This window comes from Bos grunniens, chromosome 17 (genome assembly GCF_055505025.1).
Source record: "Bos grunniens cultivar Pamir isolate PY7600 chromosome 17, Bosgru_T2T1.0, whole genome shotgun sequence".
NCBI classification, from domain to species: domain Eukaryota; kingdom Metazoa; phylum Chordata; class Mammalia; order Artiodactyla; family Bovidae; genus Bos; species Bos grunniens.
The window spans coordinates 3445957-3469449 of record NC_141181.1 but is presented as its reverse complement, the minus strand read 5'-3'; the positions used below and the strand labels follow the sequence as shown (position 1 = coordinate 3469449).

General features: G+C 38.0%; 1 protein-coding gene across 2 annotated transcripts in view; it reads right to left on the bottom strand.

The window, feature by feature from the left end:
- DCHS2 (dachsous cadherin-related 2) overlaps nucleotides 1-23493 on the bottom strand; it is a 315935-nt gene that overhangs the window by 87328 nt on the left and 205114 nt on the right. For both annotated transcript variants that reach the window (XM_086346222.1, XM_086346221.1), the window contains exons 10-12: nucleotides 19838-20077; nucleotides 5651-5785; nucleotides 5235-5444 (exon numbers count right to left, since the gene is read on the bottom strand). In XM_086346222.1, the coding sequence (XP_086202348.1) occupies nucleotides 5235-5444; nucleotides 5651-5785; nucleotides 19838-20077 (585 nt within the window). The remainder of the gene's footprint in view (nucleotides 1-5234; nucleotides 5445-5650; nucleotides 5786-19837; nucleotides 20078-23493) is intronic.

Sequence of the window (23493 nt, the reverse complement as noted above, 5' to 3'; positions counted from 1 at the left end):
AAGCAAAAACTAAAAGAGGTTGTTACCATTAAACTGGCCTTACAAGAAACATTAAAGTGTTTTCTTTAAGTGAAAAAGAAAACCTTATAACAAGAAATTTTAAAAAATGATACGAAGAAAAAAATCACTGATAATTATAAGTATATAGTAAAAACAGTGAATCAACCACTTATATGAGGGCATAAATGTTAAAGATAAAAATTATAAAATCAAATATAACTATGATAAACACTGAAAGGGTACAGATATAAATGTACAATATAAAACCAAACCATAAAGTGTGTTGGGAATAAAATGAAAAAGGTAGATATGTTTCAAGATATGTTTGAATTTAAACAACTATGAATTTAAAACAACTATATATAATTGATATATATATATATATAAACCTCATGGTAACTACAAATCAAAAATCTCCAGTGGACACACAAAGAAACAGAAAATAACCCAAACATAAGACTAAGGAAAATCATTAAACTGCAAGGGAAGAGACTAGAGGAACAAGAAAAGAACATAGAAAAACTGCAAAAAATAATACTAGAAAACAGTAACAAAATGTCAGTGAGTACATGTCTATCAATGATTACTTTATGTAAATAGATTAAATGCTCCAATCAGGACATGGGTGGCTGAATGGATTAGAAAACATACCATCTATATCCTGCCTACAAGGGACTCACTTCAGATCTAAAGACACACACACTTGAAAGTAAAGATGGAAAAAGATACTCCACACAAATGGAAATAAAAAGAAAACAGAGATAACAATATTCATATCACACAAAATAGACTTTGAAACAAAGTTTATAACAAAGACAAAGAAGGGCATCAATTATATAATGATAAATAAGTCAAATCAAGAAGAAGATATAACATTCATAAACATAAATGCCCCAGTACAATAGCACCTAAATATATAAAGTAAATACTAACACATATAAAGGGAGAAACTGACAGAAATACAATAAGTATAGAGAACTTTCATAACCCACTTACATAAATGAACAGGCAGAAAATCAATAAGGGATACATTAGATGACACATTCGACCAGAAGGACTTAACAGGTATTAATATTTACAAATCGTTGCATTAAAAACAGAAGAAAACACATTCTTTTTCAAGTGCACATGGACACTAGATCTCCAGGACAGGTCTCATGCTAAGCCACGAAAAATCTTCAATTCATTTAAGAAGATTGAAATCATATCAACCTTTTCTGACTACAGTGCTATGAAACTAGAAATCAATTACAGGAAGGAAACTGGAAAATAAACAAACGTGGAAACTAAATAATATATTACTAGAAAACCAATGGATCAACAAAGAGGAAATAAAATCATAGCTTGAGGTGAATAAAAAAAAAACAAACACAACTTTCAAAATCTATGAGACACAGCAAAAGGAGTTCTTAGAGGGAAATTTATAGTAATTCAGGTCTAACTCAAAACACAAGAAATATCTTAAATAACTTAACTTTCTATCTAAAGGAACTAGTAAAAGAAGTACAAACAAAGCCAAAAGTCAACAAAAGGAAGAGAATAATAAAAATCAGAGAAGTAAATAAAATAGAGACCAAATTTTAAAAAATAGAAAAAGCCTGGTGAAATTAAGCACTGTTGTTTAAGATAAACAAAGTTGATTAAGACGAGTCAGAAACTCATCAAGAAAATAAGAGAAAATCTAAATAAAATTAGAAACAGAAAAGGAGAAATTACAACCAATATCACAGAGATACAATCATAAAAGAATACTATTGACAACTATACACCAGAAAATTGGACAGCCTAGAAGAAATGGAAGAATGTCTAGAAATATATACTTTTCCAAGACTGAATCAGGAAGAAAGTGATTACTGAACAGTGATTACTATTAATGAAATTGAATCAATAATCAAAAACCTCCAACAAACCAAAGACCAGGACCACACCAGAATTGGAGAGTTTCTACCAAACATTTAAAGATGAGTTGAAGCCTATCTTTCCTAAACTATACCAAAAATTGAAGAAGAGGGACTTCCAAACTCATTCTATGAAGCCCTATCTAAACCAGACAAAGACACTATAAAAAAAATTACACACCAATATTCCTGAAAAGATGCTCAATAAAAATTAGCAAACCAAATTCAACAAATACAGAAAAGAGATTTTTATTCATGATCAAATAAAATTTATTCCAGGGATGCAAGGATGGTTCAACATCTACAAATCAATCAAGGTGTTATACCACATTAACAAAAGGGAGAATAAAAACCATATGATCATCTCAATAGACACCGAAAAAAACATTTGACAGAATTCAACATTCATTTATGATAAAATCACTTATCATAGTTGGTAAAGAGGAAACATACTTCAACATAATAAAGGCCATATATGGCAAACCCACAGCTATCATACCAAAAATGAAAAGCTGAAAACTTTTCCTCTAAGATCAGGAATAAGATAAGTATTCCCACTCTCATCATTTCTACTTAACATAGTATTGGGAGTCATGGAGGCGGGGCAAAGTACATGAAGGGGAATCAGGAGTACAAACTATTAGGTATAAAAGAAAGAAGTTACAAGGATGTAATGTACAGCACTGGCAATACAGTCAACATTTTAATAATAACTTTATATGGAGTATACTCTATAAAAACATTGAATTATGTTGCACATCTGAAACTAACAGAAGTATATACTTCAATTTTTAAAATACCCTTTAATGGGACTTAGATCTAGGATGTAGTCAAGATAGGGGGATATTAAAGTTCAGTGGTAACTAGAAACAGGGACTGGATGAAGCGACCAGTAAGAGTGTGTCTAGGAGAAAAGAAAGAGATATACCAAAAAGATCCAGGAAACTCTAACAAGTCAGAGAATAAAAAGGACATTGGGAAGGCTTGTCTGGAAAGACAGATGAAGAATCAGGAGAAAGTAGTGGCTTTTGAAGTAAAAGTGAGGCCAAGCATCCAGGGCATGGCGCACAAAGACACAAAGCAGTGCAACTAAGAACTGAAAAAAGATCCAACGCATTTAGCAACAACAAGGTCTTTTGTGCTTTCAACAAGGGTAGTTTCAGCGGAGTGACTTCAGTGGACTGCAGCAAGCTAAGAAATTAAAGTGAAATAAAGACATAGAAACTAGCGTGTAGACAACGATTTTTAAGAAATTTGATTGTGAAGGAAAAGAGACAGAGGATGAAGGGAGACATCTATGCTTTTCAGGATAGGAGAGACTAAAAAAACTGGAAAAGCCAGTAGCGAGGGAAATGTTGACCATATGGGAAAGGAAGGTGAGTGGTCAAAAAGAATGTTCTTGATGCAATGAAAGGTGACTGGTGCAGTCTGGGGATTGTTTATACCCAGTCCTCAACAAAATAAATACAATAAATTGAGAGTAAACATTTAGAGAAATTTATAGCAATATGACATAATAATCTTATATCTCTGTAATATAGTAATATCTTTTTTTAAATTGGGGCTTGCATTTTGTATGCCTTTTTTCTCCCAATAATTTACATTTATTGTATTTTACAAAAGCATCAATCACAACAGATTGCAAACTTTAAAAAACACCAGCCCTGGTTCTTAACCACAATTGATTTGGGAAGTTTCAGAAAACAGGTAGAGTTTACAGAGAAGGAAAAGTATCTATTCCAGTGCTACAGCAAAGAAAGATATAATAATTGGGCTTATTCTTAAAAATTGGGCTTCTCAAAGGTAGTTTGAGGGATTATCATCCTTTTGGATGATAGTATGACAATATATGGAGAAGGCAATGGCACCCCACTCCAGTACTTTTGCTTGGAAAATCCCATGGATGGAGGAGCCTGGTAGGCTGCAGTCCATGGGATCGCTAAGAGTCGGATACGACTGAGCGACTTCACTTTCATGCATTGGAGAAGGAAATGGCAATCCACTCCAGTGTTCTTGCCTGGAGAATCCCAGGGACGGGGGAGCCTGGTGGGCTGCCGTCTATGAGGTTGCACAGAGTCGGACACGACTGAAGCGACTTAGTAGTAGTAGTATGACAATATATGTGATCATTTAAGATAGATATGTCCTTGGACAAATAATCTAGATATATTATCATAAGGAAATAATTGAGTGTGTTCACTACAGCATTTTTATTATAGAGTGTTCAATATCTAAATTAGCACAAAAGGAGATGAGTAAGATAAATCATGTTATAATATGCATATTAGAAATGCTAATATATGTATATTAAACAACATGAAACATTTATACAGTGTATTACTTTTAAAAGGAGATAACAAAACAGTGTATATAAATTATTCAGTAGTGTAAGATTGGTGTCTGCATTCACTGAGATTCATTGAAAAGCGATTTTCAAAAATATCAAATTACTTATCTCTGCAAGATATAAGATTTTTGTTTATTACTGTTGTTTTTCATAAATTGTATATAAATTCTGCAATTATATATCATTTTCTAATCAGGGGAAATGACAATAAAAACCATTCTCATTTTGGAGTAAACTGGGTGGTACACAGAAAACATGGCTTGATTATGGGAATTTTAGTAAATAGACAGTGATAGCTTCCAGAGTGAGCCTCACAGCTGTTTCTACACCATAAAACAGCTTCTCTTTGTGCGTTATTCTAGCTCCATCTCATTATCATTCTATGTGTGCTCTGACATGTGCTAAAAAAATGAATTCTCCACTCTTTTTCAGGTAAATAAGATGTGGCCTTCACAAAACTTGCCATGCTAACCCTTCCATGATTCTGCCAGAATCTTATATCTCTGATCCAAAGGGGAAAATATTACAAAATTATCTTCTAGTGCAGAAGTTCCTAAAGACCTTGATTATTTATCTCTGGAGTATTGTGATAGATATGAAGTGTTTCATTGGTCTGCAGATCTCAGAAAACTGTTTTTCTACTCATGTCCTCTAGGTCTGATTGCTCAAAATAATAAAAGTAAGGGATCATATGAAAAAAGTGAAAATAGAAAAAAAGCTATCTGCCGCATCTGTATATCCTTTAATGTAAATGGATTACTAACAACAAGAGTTGTTGAGGGCGGATGTTTGAGGAGTTTGGAGGGCAGTAGATCAGTCAGGGTAGCTGTCGGAAGGAGGAGGAGAGGAGACCCGGGGCGCCAATTAGTTCTTAGCAGGTGTGTGTTCTGTAGACACTGAACTATGTACTGAATGAAGAATACTCACCATGACACATGTGTCAGCCACGCTGGTACCCCAGGGGGAATTAAAGTAAAGATGATTCTTACCGATTATATGATACGTGACAGCTCCATTGCTGCCAGCATCCATATCAGAAGCCAAGAAGGTGTAGACAAGGCCTGGCTCTTGGTTTTCCAGAACCTCAATGTCATCCCTGGGGACAACAATCTCTGGTGCGTGGTCATTTTCATCTCTCACCGTGCAGAGAATCACTGTGGTCCCGGACAGAGCAGGGGCTCCCCCATCACGTACGAGTACTGACATGAAATAAAAGATGGCACAGATGGTGGCCATTAATTCACACCTAAAATATGCTGCCCCTACCAGACAGCCTCAGATCAAATTAACTGGGTAGCACTGGGTCAATAACGTTTTATTTAAAGACGCCCTACTGAAATGTAAAATTTCACCTCTCAACTGCCTGCGGCCTACTTTTGTTTAGCACAGACGAGGGATCACTTACCTCGAAGGGTGAGGACTTCCTGAACTTCTCTGTCAAGTGTGGTGGCCGTCACTACCTCCCCAGTGTCCGAATTTATCTGGAACAACATGAATGAAGCACCTGGCATAATTTCAAACTGAAGCTTGGAATTAATTCCTAAAGGAAAACACAGAGAAAAACTTAACCATTATCCCTTGGAATGCATTCATCTGTTTCATTTTTTCCTATGAATATGTTAAACCATAAATGAAAAAGGCAAGACATTGAACCTTCAAATTAAGGTAAAAAACAAAAGCCAACTCTTTTGGCTGTTAAAAAAAAAAAGCCTCCTGGGCTGAAATGCTTGATTTTCAAGTCTTATGAGACTTCACCACAGTAAATGCTTCAGAATTTCTCCCTTCCATAAAAATTTTCTTACGAGTGTGCAACCCTCCAACATATTCCTAATTCCTTCTGCTAATACTAATTGTGATTTAATGACATCACTGGAAGCTTGCAGGGCAAGTGACGATTTCTGTAGATGGATGCTCTGTTAGAGGCTGTGTCCAGTTCCAATACTCTGCTCATCTTCCAGCTGGGAGCTGAGCACACGGAGTTACGGATGGACAGAGTTTCCCGCCATCTTGTTTCCTACTTAGTATTCAGTCTCCTATCTCCGTGAGAAATGTGGTACCATATTACTATGCAATCTGAAAATAATTCTTCCCATATTCCTGTGGTTTCATTTCTCCCCTGGGAAAAGTGTCAGGTCATTCCCATCTTTGGTATAAAGCTTTCTCATGCCAGTAACTTGAACTACGTTATTCCATGATATTGCAGTTATTTGCACTTCACAAAAGTTCATTTCAACCATGTTCCTAAATTCTTAACTGATGAGAATCTACATTAGATATAGTACTTAACATATGCGATTTACACTTCAATAAAAGACGAAATATTGTTCTTTGGACTTAACAAAAAAACTTCAATTACTCATTTCCACCTTGTATGTCATAGAAAGTAAATTTTCAGCCACCATGGTCTAGTAGAACTGAGTTCTGGAAAAAGCGGAATATGCTAATTTTACACGAGAATAAATATACATGACTTCTTCCTATGCCAGTTGAAAGAGAAAGGATATTTGGGATCACGTGCAGGCATTTTAATAACCTTGAGAAAAAATGTCTAATAATGTAGGAACCAAATATTTGAAAGAGTATAATCAGAGGTCACCAGACTATTTCAGCCTAGCATTAGGCATTAAGCATATTATTGCATTAATGATTATGTAATAATTAAGTGATTACTTTGGTCTCATAGTGATAACATAACCTTTTCTTTGGTCAGACAGAATTTTTAAAAATTCCAAATTGTTAAAATTCCCTTTACCAGTTTCACCCTACATTATGAAAATGGGGACAATATCATGTTACATCTACTTTCTCTGTTCCTCAAATATTTGGTGAGCATAATTAAGTGCCAAGCACAGTGCTGTGTGCCAAAGAGACAGGTGGGGAATCAAAGAGGTACAGCCCTTGCCTTTATGAAGATATCATGGAGAACAGCATCTTTTAATTTTTGGACCCTTTAAAAAAAAATAAATCTACTCATTTATAATGTGATCTTATTACACATTACATATAAAATTATATATTACATATTGTATTATATACTATACATTTTAAAATCCTGACACTTGTCAAACCTAGAAAATGTCTCACATGTTTAAACAAAACACAAATTTTTACAGCTTCCCTTCCTCCCATCGGCCTAATTATTCTCTAATGTGCTTTACCATTGTATTCAATACTCCTTTGACTTCTTAGAAACTGTCACATTTTATTGTTCCTTTTTTTCTACATTGTTTTCTAACATAACACTCTACTTACCTTCAATCCTCCTAGTATTTTATTAAGAATAAATGAGATCTTTATGTAACTATAGTTTGCACATATATGTTTTCACACTACAAACTATGCACCCTTTACAACTTAAACAATGTGAAATAAATTGAAAATATTGCACTTGTGTCTCTTTCAGAATTCAATTAATGCCTTGCTTCTTCCTCAGTCTAATTCAGTTCATTTCATTCGCTCAATCGTGTCCAACTCTTTGTAACCCCACGGACTGCAGCACACCAGGCTTCCCTGTCCATAACCAACTCCTGGAGCTTGTTCAAACTCATGTCCATTGAGTTGGTGATGCCATGCAACCTCTCATCCTCTGTCATCCCCTTCTCCTCCTGCCTTCAATCTTTCCCAGCATCAGGGTCTCTTCTAATGAGTCAGTTCTTCACATCAGGTGGCCAAAGTATTGGAGTTTCAGCTTCAGCATCAGTCCTTCCAGTGAATATTCAGGACTGATTTCCTTTAGGATGAAATGGTTTGATATTCTCGCAGTCCAAGGGATTCTCAAGAGTATTCTCCAACACCACAGTTCAAAAGGATCGATTCTTCGGTGCTCAGCTTTCTTTATAGTCCGACTCTCACTTCCATATATGACTACTGGAAAAACCATAGCTTTGACTAGATGGACCTTTGTCAGCAAAGTAATGTCTCTGCTTTTTAATATGCTGTCTAGGTTAGTTATAGCTTTACTTCCAAGGAACAAGCGTCTTTTAATTTCATGGTTGCAGTCACCATCTGCAGTGATTTTGGAGCCCTTAAAACAAAGTCTCTCACTGTTTCCATCCATTTGCCATGAAGTGATGGGACCGGGTGCCATGATCTTCATTTTTGAATGTTGAGTTTTAAGCCAACTTTTTCACTCTCCTCTTTCACTTTCATCAAGAAGCTCTTTTAATTCTTCACTTTCTGCCATAATGGTGGTGTCATTCCGACAATCTTCATTCCAGCTGGTGCTTCATCCAGCTGGGCAATTTGCATGCTGTACTCTGCGTAGAAGTTAAATAAACAGGGTGGCAATAGACAGCCTTGACATACTCCTTTCCCAATTTGGAAACAGTCCGTTGTTCCATGTCTGGTTCTAATTGTTGCTTCCTGACCTGCATACAGATTTCTCAGGAGGCAGGTCAGGTGGTCTGGTATTCCCATCTCTTTCAGAATTTTCCACAGTTTGCTGTGATACACATAGTCAAAGGCTTTGGTGTAATCAATAAAGCAGAAGTAGATGTTTTTCTGGAATTCTCTTGCTTTTACGATGATCCAATGGATGTTGGCAATTTGATCTCTGGTTCCTCTGCCTTTTCTAAATCCAGATTGAATATCTGGAAGTCCATGGTTCAAGTACTCTTGCAGCCTGGCTTGGTGAATTTTGAGCATTACTTTGCTATTGTGTGAGATGAGTGCAACTGTGTGGTCATTTGAACATTCTTTGGCATTGTCTTTCTTTGGGATTGGAATGAAAACTGACCTTTTCCAGTCCTGTGGCCACTGCTGAATTTTCCAAATTTTCTGGCGTATTGAGTGCAACACTTTCACAGCATTATCTTTTAGGATTTGAAAGAGCTCAGCTGGAACTCCATCACCTCCACTGTCGTTGTTCATAGCGATGCTTCTTAAGGCCCACTTGACTTCACATTCCAGGATGTCTGGCTCTAGGTGAGTGATCACACCATCGTGATTATCTGGGTCGTGAAGATCTTTTTTGTATAGTTCTTCTGTGTATTCTTGCCACCTCTTCTTAATATCTTCTGCTTCTGTTAGGTCCATACCATTTCTGTCCTTTTTTGTGCCCATGTTTGCATGAAATGTTCCCTTGGTATCTCTAATTTTCTTGAAGAGATCTCTAGTCATTCCCTTTGTATTGTTTTCCTCTATTTCTTTGACTTGATCACTGAGGAAAGCTTTCTTATCTCTCCATGCTATTCTTTGGAACTCTGCATTCAAATGGCTATATCTTTCTGTTTCTCCTTTGCCTTTCACGTCTCTTCTATTCTCAGCTATTTGTAAGACCTCCTCAGACAATCATTTTGCCTTTTTGCATTTATTTCTCTTGGGGATAGTGTTGATCCCTGCCTCCTGTACAATGTTACTAACCTCCATCCAAAATTCTTCAGGGACTCTGTTTATCAGATCTGATACTTTGAATCTATTTGTCACTTCCACTGTACAATTGTAAGGGGTTTGATTTAGCTCATACCTGAATGGTCTAGCGGTTTTCTGTACTTTCTTCAACTTAAGTCTAAATTTTGCAATAAGGAGTTGATGATCTGAGCCACAGTTAGCTCCAAGTCTTGTTTTTGCTGACTGTACAGAGTTTCTCCATCTTTGGCTGCAAAGAATATAATCAATCTGATTTCGGTGTTGACCATCTGGTGATGTCCATGTGTAGAGTCTTCTCTTGTGTTGTTGGAAGAAGGTGTTTGCTGTGACCACTGCATTCTCTTGGCAGAACTCCATTAGCCTTTTCTCTGCTTCATTTTGTTTCTTCCTTCTCACAGAATAATCCTCCAGAACAAACACAGCATCATCAAATTTGAGAACCAAAGAAATAAAAGTCAAATGAGATTATTTGATCTAACTCCATAATCTTACTAAGAAAACTGGATATCTGAATCTGAAGATATTTAGGGATATACTTAAAATACACCTAGTAAAGGATGAGTGTGTGTGTGTGTGTACGCATACATATATCTGCTCTTAGATCTCAAGACCTATAGTCTTTTGCTCTTTTACTTTCTCCCAGTCTCGGATAGATACCCTTCCTCAATTCATTTCTTTCCCTATCAAGTCCAGACCCATGAATTAACACTTTAGAAACCTTGCAAATTTCCTCAGGTCTTCTGACTTTTTCCAAAAGAATCCCAGCAAAACCTTGTTCAGGATCATGTCAACCATCTCTCTGGTCTTCTGGACTATCCAGCAGATAATTGGGGCTGGAGAAAACTTCACAAAAGCATAGACTGAGGCCACTGAAATACCACTGTCCTCTGGCAATCTGTCCAGTTCTCCTTGGTCACCCCTTTCCTATTCAGGTCTTCTACCCAACCACCTGCTGGCTGACTCTCACAAACCACTTTCCTTCCTATTTCCCAGAGAAATGGAGGCATTGGGAAAAAGGCTCCCTCAGCTTCTTGCATCTGTACTCAACCCCACCTCTTGCTTTCTGTCTCAATGGCAAAAATAATGCTTCAAACACCCTCTTGAAGTTTTCCTGTCAGTTCTAATCTTTCTCTTTACATTTTCCCCTTAAATTATACTCTTCTCTAGCTATAAGGGGCTTCCCTGGTGGCTCAGTGATAAAGACTCTGCCTACAATATAGGAGACCTGGGTTTGATCTCTGGGTTGGGAAGATCCCCTGGAGGAGGGTATGGAACATACTCTAGTACTCTTGCCTAGAGAATCCCATGGATAGAGGAGCCTGGAAGGCTGCAGTCCATAGGATGACACAGAGTCAGACACGACCAAAGCAACTAAGCAGCAACAGAAGCTAACTGTAAGAAACAAGTTTTCTTCTCTTTATAGCCAAGCTTCTTTTAAAAATTCCCTGCAGCTAGGTTGAAACCACTGCCATATATAGTTATTCTTTCTACAGTCATCAATAAGCTTCTGGTTATAAAAATCTACTGATCATGTTTAGCTGACTTATCTTCTCTGTAACTTCAGATATTGCTGACTAATTAAAAAAAAAAAACATGGAAAGGAAAGAACAAAGAGAGAGAGGAAGGAAGAGAAGGGGAAGGGGAAAGAGGAAGGAAGGAATTCATTCCACCTCTTTCCCAGTTCACTGGCTTCAGTTTCCATCCATATGCAGATGACACATAGGTACTGAGCTCCAGTTATTTGATTAATTCATTCACTCATGCAACACACATTTATTTATACAACATACATTTACCAAGTGCCAGGCACTCGAAAGATACCACCAAATTATCTTGAACTATCATTGAATTATCTTGGTCCTCAGAATTCCTCTCATTTCAGTTCAGTTGCTCAGTCGTGTCCAACACTTTGCGACCCTATGGACTGCAGCACACCAGGCCTCCCTATCTATCACCAATTCCCGGAGTTTACTCAAACCCGTGTCCATTGAGTCAGTGATACCATCCAGCCATCTCATCCTCTGTTGTCCCCTTCTCCTCCTGCCCTCAATCTTTCCCAGCGTCAGGGTCTTTTCAATGAGTCAGCTCTTCACACCAGGTAGCTAAAGTATTGGTTTCAGCTTCAACATCAGTCCTACCAATGAACATTCAGGACTGATTTCCTTTAGGATGGACTAGTTGGATCTCCTAAGAGTCTTCTCCAACACCACAGTTCAAAAGCATCAGTTCTTCAGCGCTCAGCTTTCTTTACAGTCCAACTCTCACATCCATACATGACTACTGGAAGTAATGTCTCTGCTTTTTAATATGCTATCTAGGTTGGTCATAACTTTTCTTCCAAGGAGTAAGTGTCTTTTACTTTCATGGCTACAGTCACCATCTCCAATGATTTTGGAGCCCCCCCAAAAAATAAAGTCTGCCGCTGTTTCCACTGTTTCTCCATCTATTTGCCGTAAAGTGATAGTGGAGAATTATAGACAGTGTGGTGGAATATGTGAAATCACTGGGGAAGGGGATCAGGGAAGATTTATCACAAGTAGATAATTGCTCATTTATATCTCATTTAACAAACCTACAGAGATAGTGAGAGCAAGTGCCAAGGTACCACACCACATGCTAAGGATGTAACTGCTGGCAAGAAGACATACTCTCTGCTTTCATGCTACATACAGTGTAGCACTGGATTCAGATAAATAAGCAGGCAATTACAATTCCACATGATAAGACATAACTGAGTATATGTTGCCTTCTGTATAAGCTGAGGCCCTAAAGATGAATTAGATTTATCAAGTAAGAGGGAATAAAGTGAATGCAATCAAAATAGGAACCAAACACCATACTGCAGGCTACAACGTCCCATATGATATGGGCTCTGCTTATTTCCCCAAGCTCTTCTCATATGCTTGTTCTTGGCCCACCAATGTCCCTTCTGCTCTCTGAACATGCTAAGTGTCTTTCTGTTGGGGTCTTTGATGTTGCTGTTCCTTCTGCCAGCACCTCCCTCCATCCTTTACAAGGTGTACTAGTTATTGGTATACTAAATTATGGTGCCTCGGATCTGAAGCCATTCTTCCCTCCTCTGCCCTGCAATGCTGGGGCTGGGGATCCGGATGCCACAACTGTGCAGGACCTCCTTTGCCACTAAGCCCCTGTTAGCATCTGCCATAAAGCGACCCTCAAGGGAGACTGAAGGTCAGAGGAAAGCAGATGGGACTACTTCTTCCGGTTCTCTTACTTTCCCTGTCAGCAATGCCATTTTTCCTGGTGTAACAGCTGCTCACAACTTTCTGTCTCTTTTGGCTCTCCCAGACCAGGCTCTACAAAGCCCTTCTGCTCTTTCTCTTCCTAGGTTCTGATAATCTCATCTTCTTTTTGTTTCCCAGAATTAGGGGTGGTAGCTGCTTTCCTATAGTTATTTTTTTCTGGGTTACTTCAGGATTCCTTTTTCACTTACTCAGCCTTCCATACCAGTATTTTAACAGCTGGTTTTCCTGATTACATATGACTGGTACAGTACTTGGAACAAGAGTGGGTCCCAGGTATCAGGGATTCTGATACTGGTTTGGTTATGCCTTTGGCCTTAAAGGCAGTGCTGGGTTCCTGCCCAAAGGAAATGAAACACGAGTAATTTATCACTTGCAATGGTATCACAGGGGCTTCCCAGGTGGTGCTAGTGGTAAAGAACCCACCTGCCAGTACAGGAGATATAAGAGACGTGGGTGTGATCCCTGAGTCGGGAAGATCTCCTGGAGGAGGGCATGGCAATCAACTCCAGTATTCTTGCATAGAGAATCCCATGGACAGAGAAGCCTGATGGGCTATAGTCCATAGGGTCACAAACAGTCAGACACAACTGAAGTGACTTAGTGTGTGTGCACACACATGCACGCACATGCACACACACACACACACTATAGTATCATAATCAATTAAATTATCACCCATGTTTGATTGTGATGAACTGACTATTAAAGGACTCCTATTCCTTAGAGGACCAAATGGTGCTGACCATGGCCTTGGGATAGTAAAAGGAGTATGGTGTGAACTGGCTATCTCTGAATACAATGAGAGCTTACAGAAAGAAAATTATAAGCTGAGGCTTTAAAGTCATAGTTTAGGTCATAGTCAAAATAGCTGAAAGCTTCTAAGGAAGTCAGTCTCTCTGAATATCAGAACCAAATTGGGCAGCAGATATATAAGGAGTAGCTTCTTGGAAGGGAAAATCCATATGAAGACCCACAGATTTCAACATACTGCAGGCAGATCTCAGCATACATGCAAATATGACTCAGTCAGAGACAGCTTTCAGCTTTCAAAGAATACCAAGATTTTTCTAACTTATATTAGGATAACTCTGTCCAAAATGTGTGGAAATCAATTCTAAGAATGTGAAACCCAGAAAGATTAAATAACACTTTGGTTTATGCTGGATTTATTGATGTAGTGTGCTTACTAGCTATTCTGAATTGAATGTTTTAACTCGTATAGCTATGTCCCTTGACAGTTTCTTTTGATTGGTTGTGTTACAAGTGGCCTATCATTGTTGAGTTTGAGATGCCAGACTTTCCCCTGCATACTATACAGGAAAGGAAAGTTTGAGAAGAACGTTAGGATGGATTTATGTATGACATGCCCACCACCCTCCTCTGACTACATTTACCAACAATTCAGAGGACTCTCCCTTCATAAAGACCATGGGAAAGGCCTTGGTTAGAGGGACACAGCATCCTTTAAACACCCTTTGGTAGTAGCCCTCTGTGTCGGTTGAGGATGATGGTACCACTGGCTCTGGAGGTCACCTTTTGAGAACCAACACTCTCAGACTTCCTGGACCAGATAGCAGAGTAGAAGCAAGTTGAGCTCACCTCTTCCCACAAGTCTATCTAAATTACAACTAATTGTTGACCAACCATTGATAAAAAAGACTGGAACCTACCAGAAAATATATTCTACATCCAGAGACATAAAGAGCAAACCACAGTGCGATGGTAGGGGCATGAACTTGCAATATAGTCAAATCCCATACCCCCTCCCTGGGATCAGCAACCCACAAACTAGAGAACAATTTATACCATAGAAGTTCTCCCACAGGAATGAAAGTTCTGGGGCCCATGTCAGGTTCCCAAGCCTGGGGGTCTGGCATAGAGAGGAGTGAGCCCCCAGAGTATTTGGCTTTAAAGGGCAACGAGGTTTGAGTTCAGGAACTCCACAGGACTGGGGAAAACAGAGACTCCACTCTTGGAGGGCATGTCCGAGGTCTCACGCACACTGGGACCAAGGACAAAAGTGCCTGCATAACCTGGGCCATAACCACCTGTGGGTCTTGGAGGGTCTCTTGGGGAGGCAGGGGAGGGGGCAGCTGCGACTTATTCTGGGACGAGGACACTGGTGGTGCACACACTGAGGAGTGGTCATCAGCATGAGCTCTCCTGGAGGCCAATATTTTGGGACTGAGACCTGGCCCCACCCAACAGCCTGCAGTCTCCAGTACTAGGACATCTCAGGCCAGACAACCAGCAGGGTGGGAACACAGCAGACAGGCTGCCTCAAGACTTCCTGAGCTCACAGCTGTCTCCAGACGCACTCCTTGGCAGAGCCCTGCCCACCCTGGCCAAGGCCCAGCTCCACCCACCAGTGGAGAGGCACTGCTTCTCCCACTAGGAATCCTGAACAAGCCTCCAGATCAGCCTCACTCACCAGGGGGCTGCAGAAGTGAGTCCACAAATGCAGGTCAGAACCTACCCCAAGACCAGCTGGTCTCTGGCCCTTGAGTAACAAGAACAGAGTGTACTGCTGGGACATAGGACATCCTCTACAGAGGGCCACTTCTCCAAGTTCAATAAACATAACTGATATTCCACATACATAAAAATAGAAATTCAGACAAAAAAGCAGAGGAATATGTTCTAGGTGAAGGAACAAGATAAAACTCCAGAAAAACAACTAAGTGACATGGAAATAGGTAATCCTCCTGAGAAAGAGTTCAGTATAATGATCACAAAGATGATCCAAGAACACAGGAAACAAGAGAATGCACAGAGTGAGAAGCTACAAGAAGTTTTAAACAAAGGGAAAATATAAAGAGCAACCAACAGAGTTGAAGAATACAATAACTGAAATGAGAACAACACTCTACACCAATTTATAAGGACTATCGGAAGTGATCTGCTTTCATCCAGCAGGAACAACAGTACATCTTTATGTAAAGTCTTCCACTATCAGCCATCATCTACTCAGCAGAGATAAAGATCATCTCAGCATCCAGTATTTCATCACACTGATCCACTACTGTGATGACATCGTAATTGGATCTGATGACCAGAAAGAAGTAACTTAGATACCTTAATTAGATATATATATAGCAGCAGTTGGCAAACTATAGCCCACTGGCCAAATCCAGCCTGTTGCCTGATTTTGTAAAGTTCCATGGAAGTCCAGCTACATTTATTTGTTTATGTATGACCTACTGCTGATGTCTTGCTCCAATATCAGCATTGAATAATGGAGACCTATAGCCTGCACAACCTAAAACAATCACTGTTTTGCCCTTTACAGAGAAAGGTTTGCATAACCCTATCCTAGAGTAAAGGTGGGCAAGTGATAGGAGCTGAGAATAGAGAGGAACACCACAATCACTTACTGAAGTGTCTGGTTGTTAAGCTAAAAGAGAATAGAAATGTATCCTCAAAATCATAAGGAATTAATAAATAATTCTGACGAGCAGAGTGTTGATTTCAGATTTACTCTTTATGAATATAATTTTTCATGTAATTCCTCAACAATACAATGCCTACACAACTCAACCATTTCCAAAGCAGAAAAAGGATTGTGCCTGGCTGAGTGAATGAAGAAATAAACAAACGAATTTGTTCAGAAGAGTGAAGGCAGCTTGAAGCAGCCTATTTCACAGATGCTGCAGTTTCTCAAATCATGTAGTCAAAAATAGTTACTACACTCCTATGTCATAGCTTGCATTATCTTAGAGACCTGGGATAAAAGCAAGTGAAATATTAAAATGTTTTGAATCTATGAGTTCACACCTTAAAAGGCAGGCAGACAGACAAATAATCATATAATCACAACACCGTGTATTAAATGAATGAAGATTATATTTCCAAGTTTTAATAGTGATTGTCTCTGGGTGAGTAGTCCTTTTTCTGTCTCTGTTTACTCTTTCATTAATTCTAAAATTTTCCCCCAATTTTAATATATCTGGAGTTAGATGCTTCTTACAATTAATGGTATCTTAGATTCAGGGAAATAGATGAAATACCGTCATGGCAGTGTTTCTAACTTTGCTCCAAGAGTAGGTTGTTGGGTCTAGTTGTTCATCCAGCACGAGACAGTTTCCAAGAAACCAGATGTAGAGATTGTTCACGATAAATCCAGATGCATTTTTATGGGATAGAGAATAAAATTTCACTATAGAATTCAACATTTTAGCATGGCAATGTGCTGTTGTACCACGAATGAGCCAATACATCATCAGGACTGAGTCGTCTTTCCTGATGGGGCACCCTTCCTCCCAGGACTAGGGGAGAGGTACCCCTGGGGGTAGATCTTTTCTCACTAACAATGGAGCTCTTGTTGGTGGCACCAAATGCTGTAGCCCTTTTAATATCTTAGTTAAAATGTGGTAGTTGTTTTTCCCATTTAATACAAGAAAAAACTCCTGTTAGAGCCAGTGTGAGTCATACATCATAAACATTCAGTACTGAAATTCCTATGGGTTTTGAATGCCAAACAACATTGTAGGCTTACACTTTTAAAAACTACATTGTAGAATGCTAGAAAACACATGTTAACCTTTCAAGTATTAAGTAAAGCTATAGTATTTTTAAGAATACGTACTATTAAACAAGCCATTAATAAATTCCAATGTGATGCCAGATATGTTAAAATCCTGACATCATTTAATTCTTATGCATAATCCTTTTTCATTGTCTTAATCCAACAAGCAAAGAAGAAGAAAAAGATTTAGGAAAGATATGTTCAAAAGCACATGCATACATCCAAATTCACATACACTGACATAACCATTGGTTTAACAGATCTGGCCTCATTAAAAACACTGAGATTTTAGTAAACCAAGATTGTACACAAAACTTGTGAAGGTACATGAAACTCAGGAAATGCTAATTTTGTATCTCAAACACCCACAAATGAAAAGCCAGAAAACCAGCAATTTTGCATCCAAATTTCCTGGCAAACCATAATCTCTAAAATAATAAACTTTCAATTAAATTATAAATAACAGGTTGCAGACCATTCATTCCAAAAGAAAATTACACTAGCACTTGGCAACTTGACAGTAAAAATTGGAAGGCATATTTTGGTAGTCATCTTTAGGTGACATATGAAAACTTTTGAGACAAATTCTTTTCTCCTTCAAATATTAAAGTAAATCAATATTTTCCATAGGGTCAATTCTAAAAAATGGATTAATAAAGTCAAGGGGAGGAAGCATTTTACACACTTTAAATGATCTCTAAATCACACACCAGTGACTGACTGCATTTTATCCGTCTGCACTTTGGGAAGTGGTTTCTGTGCTGCCCAGAGCCCTGCGTGACTCAGTTTACATCAGAAAATGCTCTCAAAGAACTTCACCATACTGGATACATTGGAAACACAAAGCTCATGTATATTCTCCATTGTTTCCATCATCTAAAAACCACACTGCCAGAAACGTGCTCAGTTCAAAGCGGAGTTGGGACGAGCAGTTGCTAGGGCACTCTAGCCCTCTTGGTGAGCACAGCAAGCAAAACTCTTTGATCACACTGCCCCGCTCTGGTCAAAAGAGAAAACTGGGCTGGCCCGTCAAAGATTTTGTAGCATCACAAAAAATACATTTCTTTAAAAGAGGATGTTTCCCCAAAGGGCAAAGCATCTAAATGGTAAATAACTTAAAAGTTCAAGAAAAATGCATCTTTTACTCCTCTGATAAACAATTTAGGAGGTAAATGCTGGTGTTCATACTATTATTTTCATAGAAACATCTGTTACAGTTCTTTCAAGAGAAGAACAAAATATTATATTGATTATGAATCGCCAGTTGCTATATACAAATGTTAATTTAAAAAGACCAACTTATTAAACTATTTGTATTAATTCAGATTTAAAAATTCAGCATATGCTGTTAATGGCAAATATTTCATTATAATTTTTATAAGTATTTAGTTTAAAATTTAAAAAGTATATTATTAGAGTTACTGAAACTTAAATGTCCCCCAAAAGTCATAGTGATATTGAAAAGAAATTCTAAGATATTTGAAAATCCCTAGTCATAGTATGGAGAAGGCAATGGCACCCCACTCCAGAACGCTTGCCTGGAAAATCCCATGGATGGAGGAGCCTGGTAGGCTGCAGTCCATGGGGTAGCTAAGAATCGGACACGACTGAGCGACTTCACTTTCACTTTTCACTTTCATGCATTGGAGAAGGAAATGGCAACCTGCTCCAGTGTTCTTGCCTGGAGAATCCCAGGGACGGGGGAGCCTGATGGGCTGCCATCTATGGGGTCGCACAGAATCGGACACAACTGAAGCGACTTAGCAGCAGCAGCAGTCATAGTAACTGTTCACTTCAAAGTCATTTGTCTGGACACAGTGGTTGATATTAATATTAATAGTATTACAGTAATGATGGGAATTAACATTTGTTGACCATTTATTGTGCCAAACACGGTCTCAGCTCTTTGTAGGTGATACCTCTTTCATTCTCAGAACTGTGAATTAGGCTCTCTTGTAATCCCCATTTTACAGATAAGGAAACCAAGGAGCAGAAACAACTAGTATAAAGCTGAGGCAAGGCTACACAGCTTAAGCGGTGCTTCTCGGACTCCAACCCAGGCAGTCTGACAACAGCATTCTCTCTTCTATTATGCTATGCATAGAGGAAATCAGGAGCCATTTACTTTCTGTACTTATGTATTTTGCTACTACAATCTGAAAAAAAAATGTGATACTTTGTCTATGCTTGTTTATTATCAAGATCGAATCAATAAATTTTATGCTAATTAGATATGTATCTACTATAATAATAAAACTTAATATAAGCAAATGCTACAAAAACTACACATTATACATTCATTTTTTACATGTATGGTAATTAATGAAATATCAGAAATCTGAGATAACTAGCAACTGTTTTCAAATTTCTGGTAAATTTCTGATCCATATTTAATTTTAACATGAATTACTTAGTTGCCATATTTTTGAGTTACCTGAATCTCTGTCCACAGCTTCAACTCTTGTGACAAACTCTCCTGGATTTTGATTTTCTTTAACTGAAGCTTCATACAGGTGCTGCTTAAATACTGGGGCCTCATCATTTACATCAAGAACAGTAACTGTCAAAGTCTGGGATGAAGAAAGTGTTGGTGTGCCACCATCCAGTGCCAGAAGGGTCAGAATGTGCTGACTTTTTATCTCATAATCCAAAGGAGAAGCAGTAGTTAGAAAACCTGTTTTGAAAGAGAAGAAAAGTAATGCATAATATTCTTTGGGGAAGTCATGCTCACTCTACTTTTGCATAAGTTCTCTAACCTGCTAAAAATTCAGAAACTTTTTCTGTTAAAGTTAAATTTATATATTATCTAGAATAAAAGAGAACATTTTTAAAAGTCACCGTAATTTAAATATAAGAATGAATCAGAATTCAGTAATAATCCATCATGTACCATTATTTACTGAGATGATTACATCAAGGATATTTATCTACCCAACATCTATCTTCATTAAAAAAAAAAAAAAATACCACTACAACAACAGAAAGTGAAGAGGAACTAAAGAGCCTATTGATGAGGGTAAAAGAGGGGAGTTAAAAAGCTAGCTTAAAACTTAACATTCAAGAAACTAAGATCATGGCATCTGGTCCATTACTTTGGGAGAGTCAATTCCTAGGCAGATTGATAAGAAGTCTGGGGGTCCCCAAAGAGAGAGGGGTCTGGAATTCTCAAGGAGGAGGAAAGGATAAAAGTTTTTCTTTTTTCCTCTACATTTTTTAGTCTTAGTCATAGTCACATAAGTCACGTTTTTATCTTTAAGCCTCAAACTGATGATTACACAACAAACAACTCAGTTTAAACTCTGTACCAAGGATTATGTAACAAGAATGTATCCTGCTTCAGGACAGTTTCTGGAAAAAACTTTCTGGCTAATCCTGTTATCTTAAAATGTAAATTATGGGAGCGGGTCTAGTAAGATCTTTACAATCTCCAGACATTCTTTTGATTCACTGTAATAACTACTTAAAAAGTATATAACCCCCTTGCTAACACTAGCGAAGGGGGCACTCTCCATCCCGCTTCTGATGTCTATGTCGGAAGCTCTCCCTATCCCTTTTCTTACTTTAATAAAACTTTATCACACAAAAGCTCTGAACGATCAAGCCTCGTCTATGGCCCCGGATTGAAGTCTTCTCCTCCGGAGGCCAAGAATCCCAGTGTCTTTCGTGGTTCAGCAACAACCTTTGAACTTCATGGCAAACAGAAGTGGTAGAAGTGGAAACAGTGACGGATTTTACTTTCTTGAGCTCCAAAATCACTGCAGACAGTGACTGCAGCCATGAAATTAAAGAAAGGCTTGCTTCCTGGAAGAAAAAACTCTGACAAACCTAGACAGCATATTAGAAAGCAGAGACATCACTTTGCCAACAAAGGTCCATATGGTTAAAGCTATGGTTTTTCTAGTAGTCATGTATGGATGTAAAAGCTGGACCATAAGGAAGGCTGAGCACTGGAGAACTGATGCTTTTGAACCATGGTGCTGGAGAAGACTCTTCAGAGTTTCTTGGACTGCAAGATCAAAGCAGTTAATCCTAAAGAAAAACAACCCTAAGTATTCATTGGAAGGACTGATAGTGAAGCTGAAGCTCGAATACTTTGGCCATCTGATGCAAAGAGCCAACTCATCAGAAAAGACTGATGCTGGGAAAGATTGAGGGCATGAGGAGAAGGGAGCGACAGAAGATGAGATGATTGGATGGCATCACCGACTCAATGAACATGAGTTTGAGCAAACTCCAGAAGACAATGAAGGACAGAGCAGTCTGGCGTGCTGCAGTCCACAGGGTCACAAAGAGTGGGACATGAGTTAGCAACTGAATAACAAGGTTCTAACAGTATCCCTCTTTATGTCAAAGGACACTTCATGTGTAAATGTGACCAAGGTACAAAAAGTTATGGTTATATCCTTTAAGACATTAAGTTTTTGTTAAAAAGTTACAGTTTGTTTATACTATTCTCAGTTAACTATCTTTCATATTAATAAAAAATAATAAAGACTTTACAACTAGGACAATAAAATTCACAAATAAAATGTCTCTATCCAACTGCCACTGAAGTACATAATTCACATAAGCCACGTGTTATAAAAACTTGCATACATATATTTGTTACATAATTCCAACTGTCACATTTTTTCTTTTAGAATTGGTACTTGCTTCTCTAACACATGTTTATCCTATAAGAGCATTTCTTCAAATAATTAAAGAGGTTTACTGAGTCATATTTTATAAAATGGCTTCTCAAGAATTGCTTATCATTTTATACTTCATAGACAAAGCCATTGAAAACCTTACTTTGTCTTGATTTAAAAAAATATGAACCTTGTGAGAGAAAAAATAGCCCATCTCATATGAGTATATTCAGTAATTAGCATTTTTATGATGTTAAAAAGATCTGAAACAGCCACTGCAATTGTTCAAGATTCATGATATCTATATTACTGAGACACAATTCTATTTTTATCCACCCTCTTTAACAACCTGAAAGGGACCTTCCTTAGCCATTCTGGAAAGCATTTGAAGCATTGCTGAAACAGATCCTTGGAGACCCGAGCTCTAACAGAAATCAGCAACTAGGTCTGGACTCTCTCTCTGTCAGTTGGGCTTTTAGGTAGTGTGCATGCAGGCCTCAGAATGGAACCATATGTACAGGATTTAATAAATATTTTGATGAAAATTTCCAACAGTACATAGCCAGACTATAATCATGACTTCCAAATCCTACACATTCAATCTCACTTCCAAATAATGTTCTTATTAACAGTTGGACCAAATGGTATACGTCTGAGATTTTTTCCTGTTGTTCATACAGAAATGACTTTATTTTGAGAATGAGATGGTAGTCCATCTCTTTAATATTTTCTGAAAATCAGGGTGAAGGAATTTCATTCAATTATGTGTGTGTGTGTGTGTGAACTGGTGAGAAAATGTCAGTATTACAAGGTTGACACTTTGTATATATAACTGTCCATCAAGCTACATCAAAACTTTTAGAAGACATTATCTGGCAATATGGTGACAGCAAGATAAGAGCAGTGACAGTGAGTGTCACTGTCTTGTGACAATGTCAGTGTCATTTCTGCAGAGTACTGAAGAGTGAATAAATGCTTCCGCCAAAAATAAAATGGTTCAGTTGTGAAAAGTGAGGGTCTTGATGTCCAAATTAATCCAACTATTTAAAAACACATGATTTCCAACTATTTACAAGGGTATGTTTCTATGATCTTAGAGATGTTTTGATACTAAAGTCTTTGATTAACATGGTTGACCAGTCATGCTCTACCTTGATCTATCTTGGTATACCTCCAACCCTGTGAACACGCACAATGAGGGCAAAAAAGGTGGCTACTGTAAAATGTTCACCCCAGGAAATGTGACCTAGCTACAAACCAGAGATCTATATTAACAAACAGGCCAACTACTGTTGGTTTCCTGAATACAACCTCTATGCCTACCATCTGTATAAGTGAAATGGTAAATCAAGTCAAATTTCCTTAATGCATATGCATCTTGAGAAGACCATTTGATAACAGAGGAAAATGGAAAGGATAAATGCAAGCAAGCAATCTCAGGTTGTAATCAACAGTGACTTAG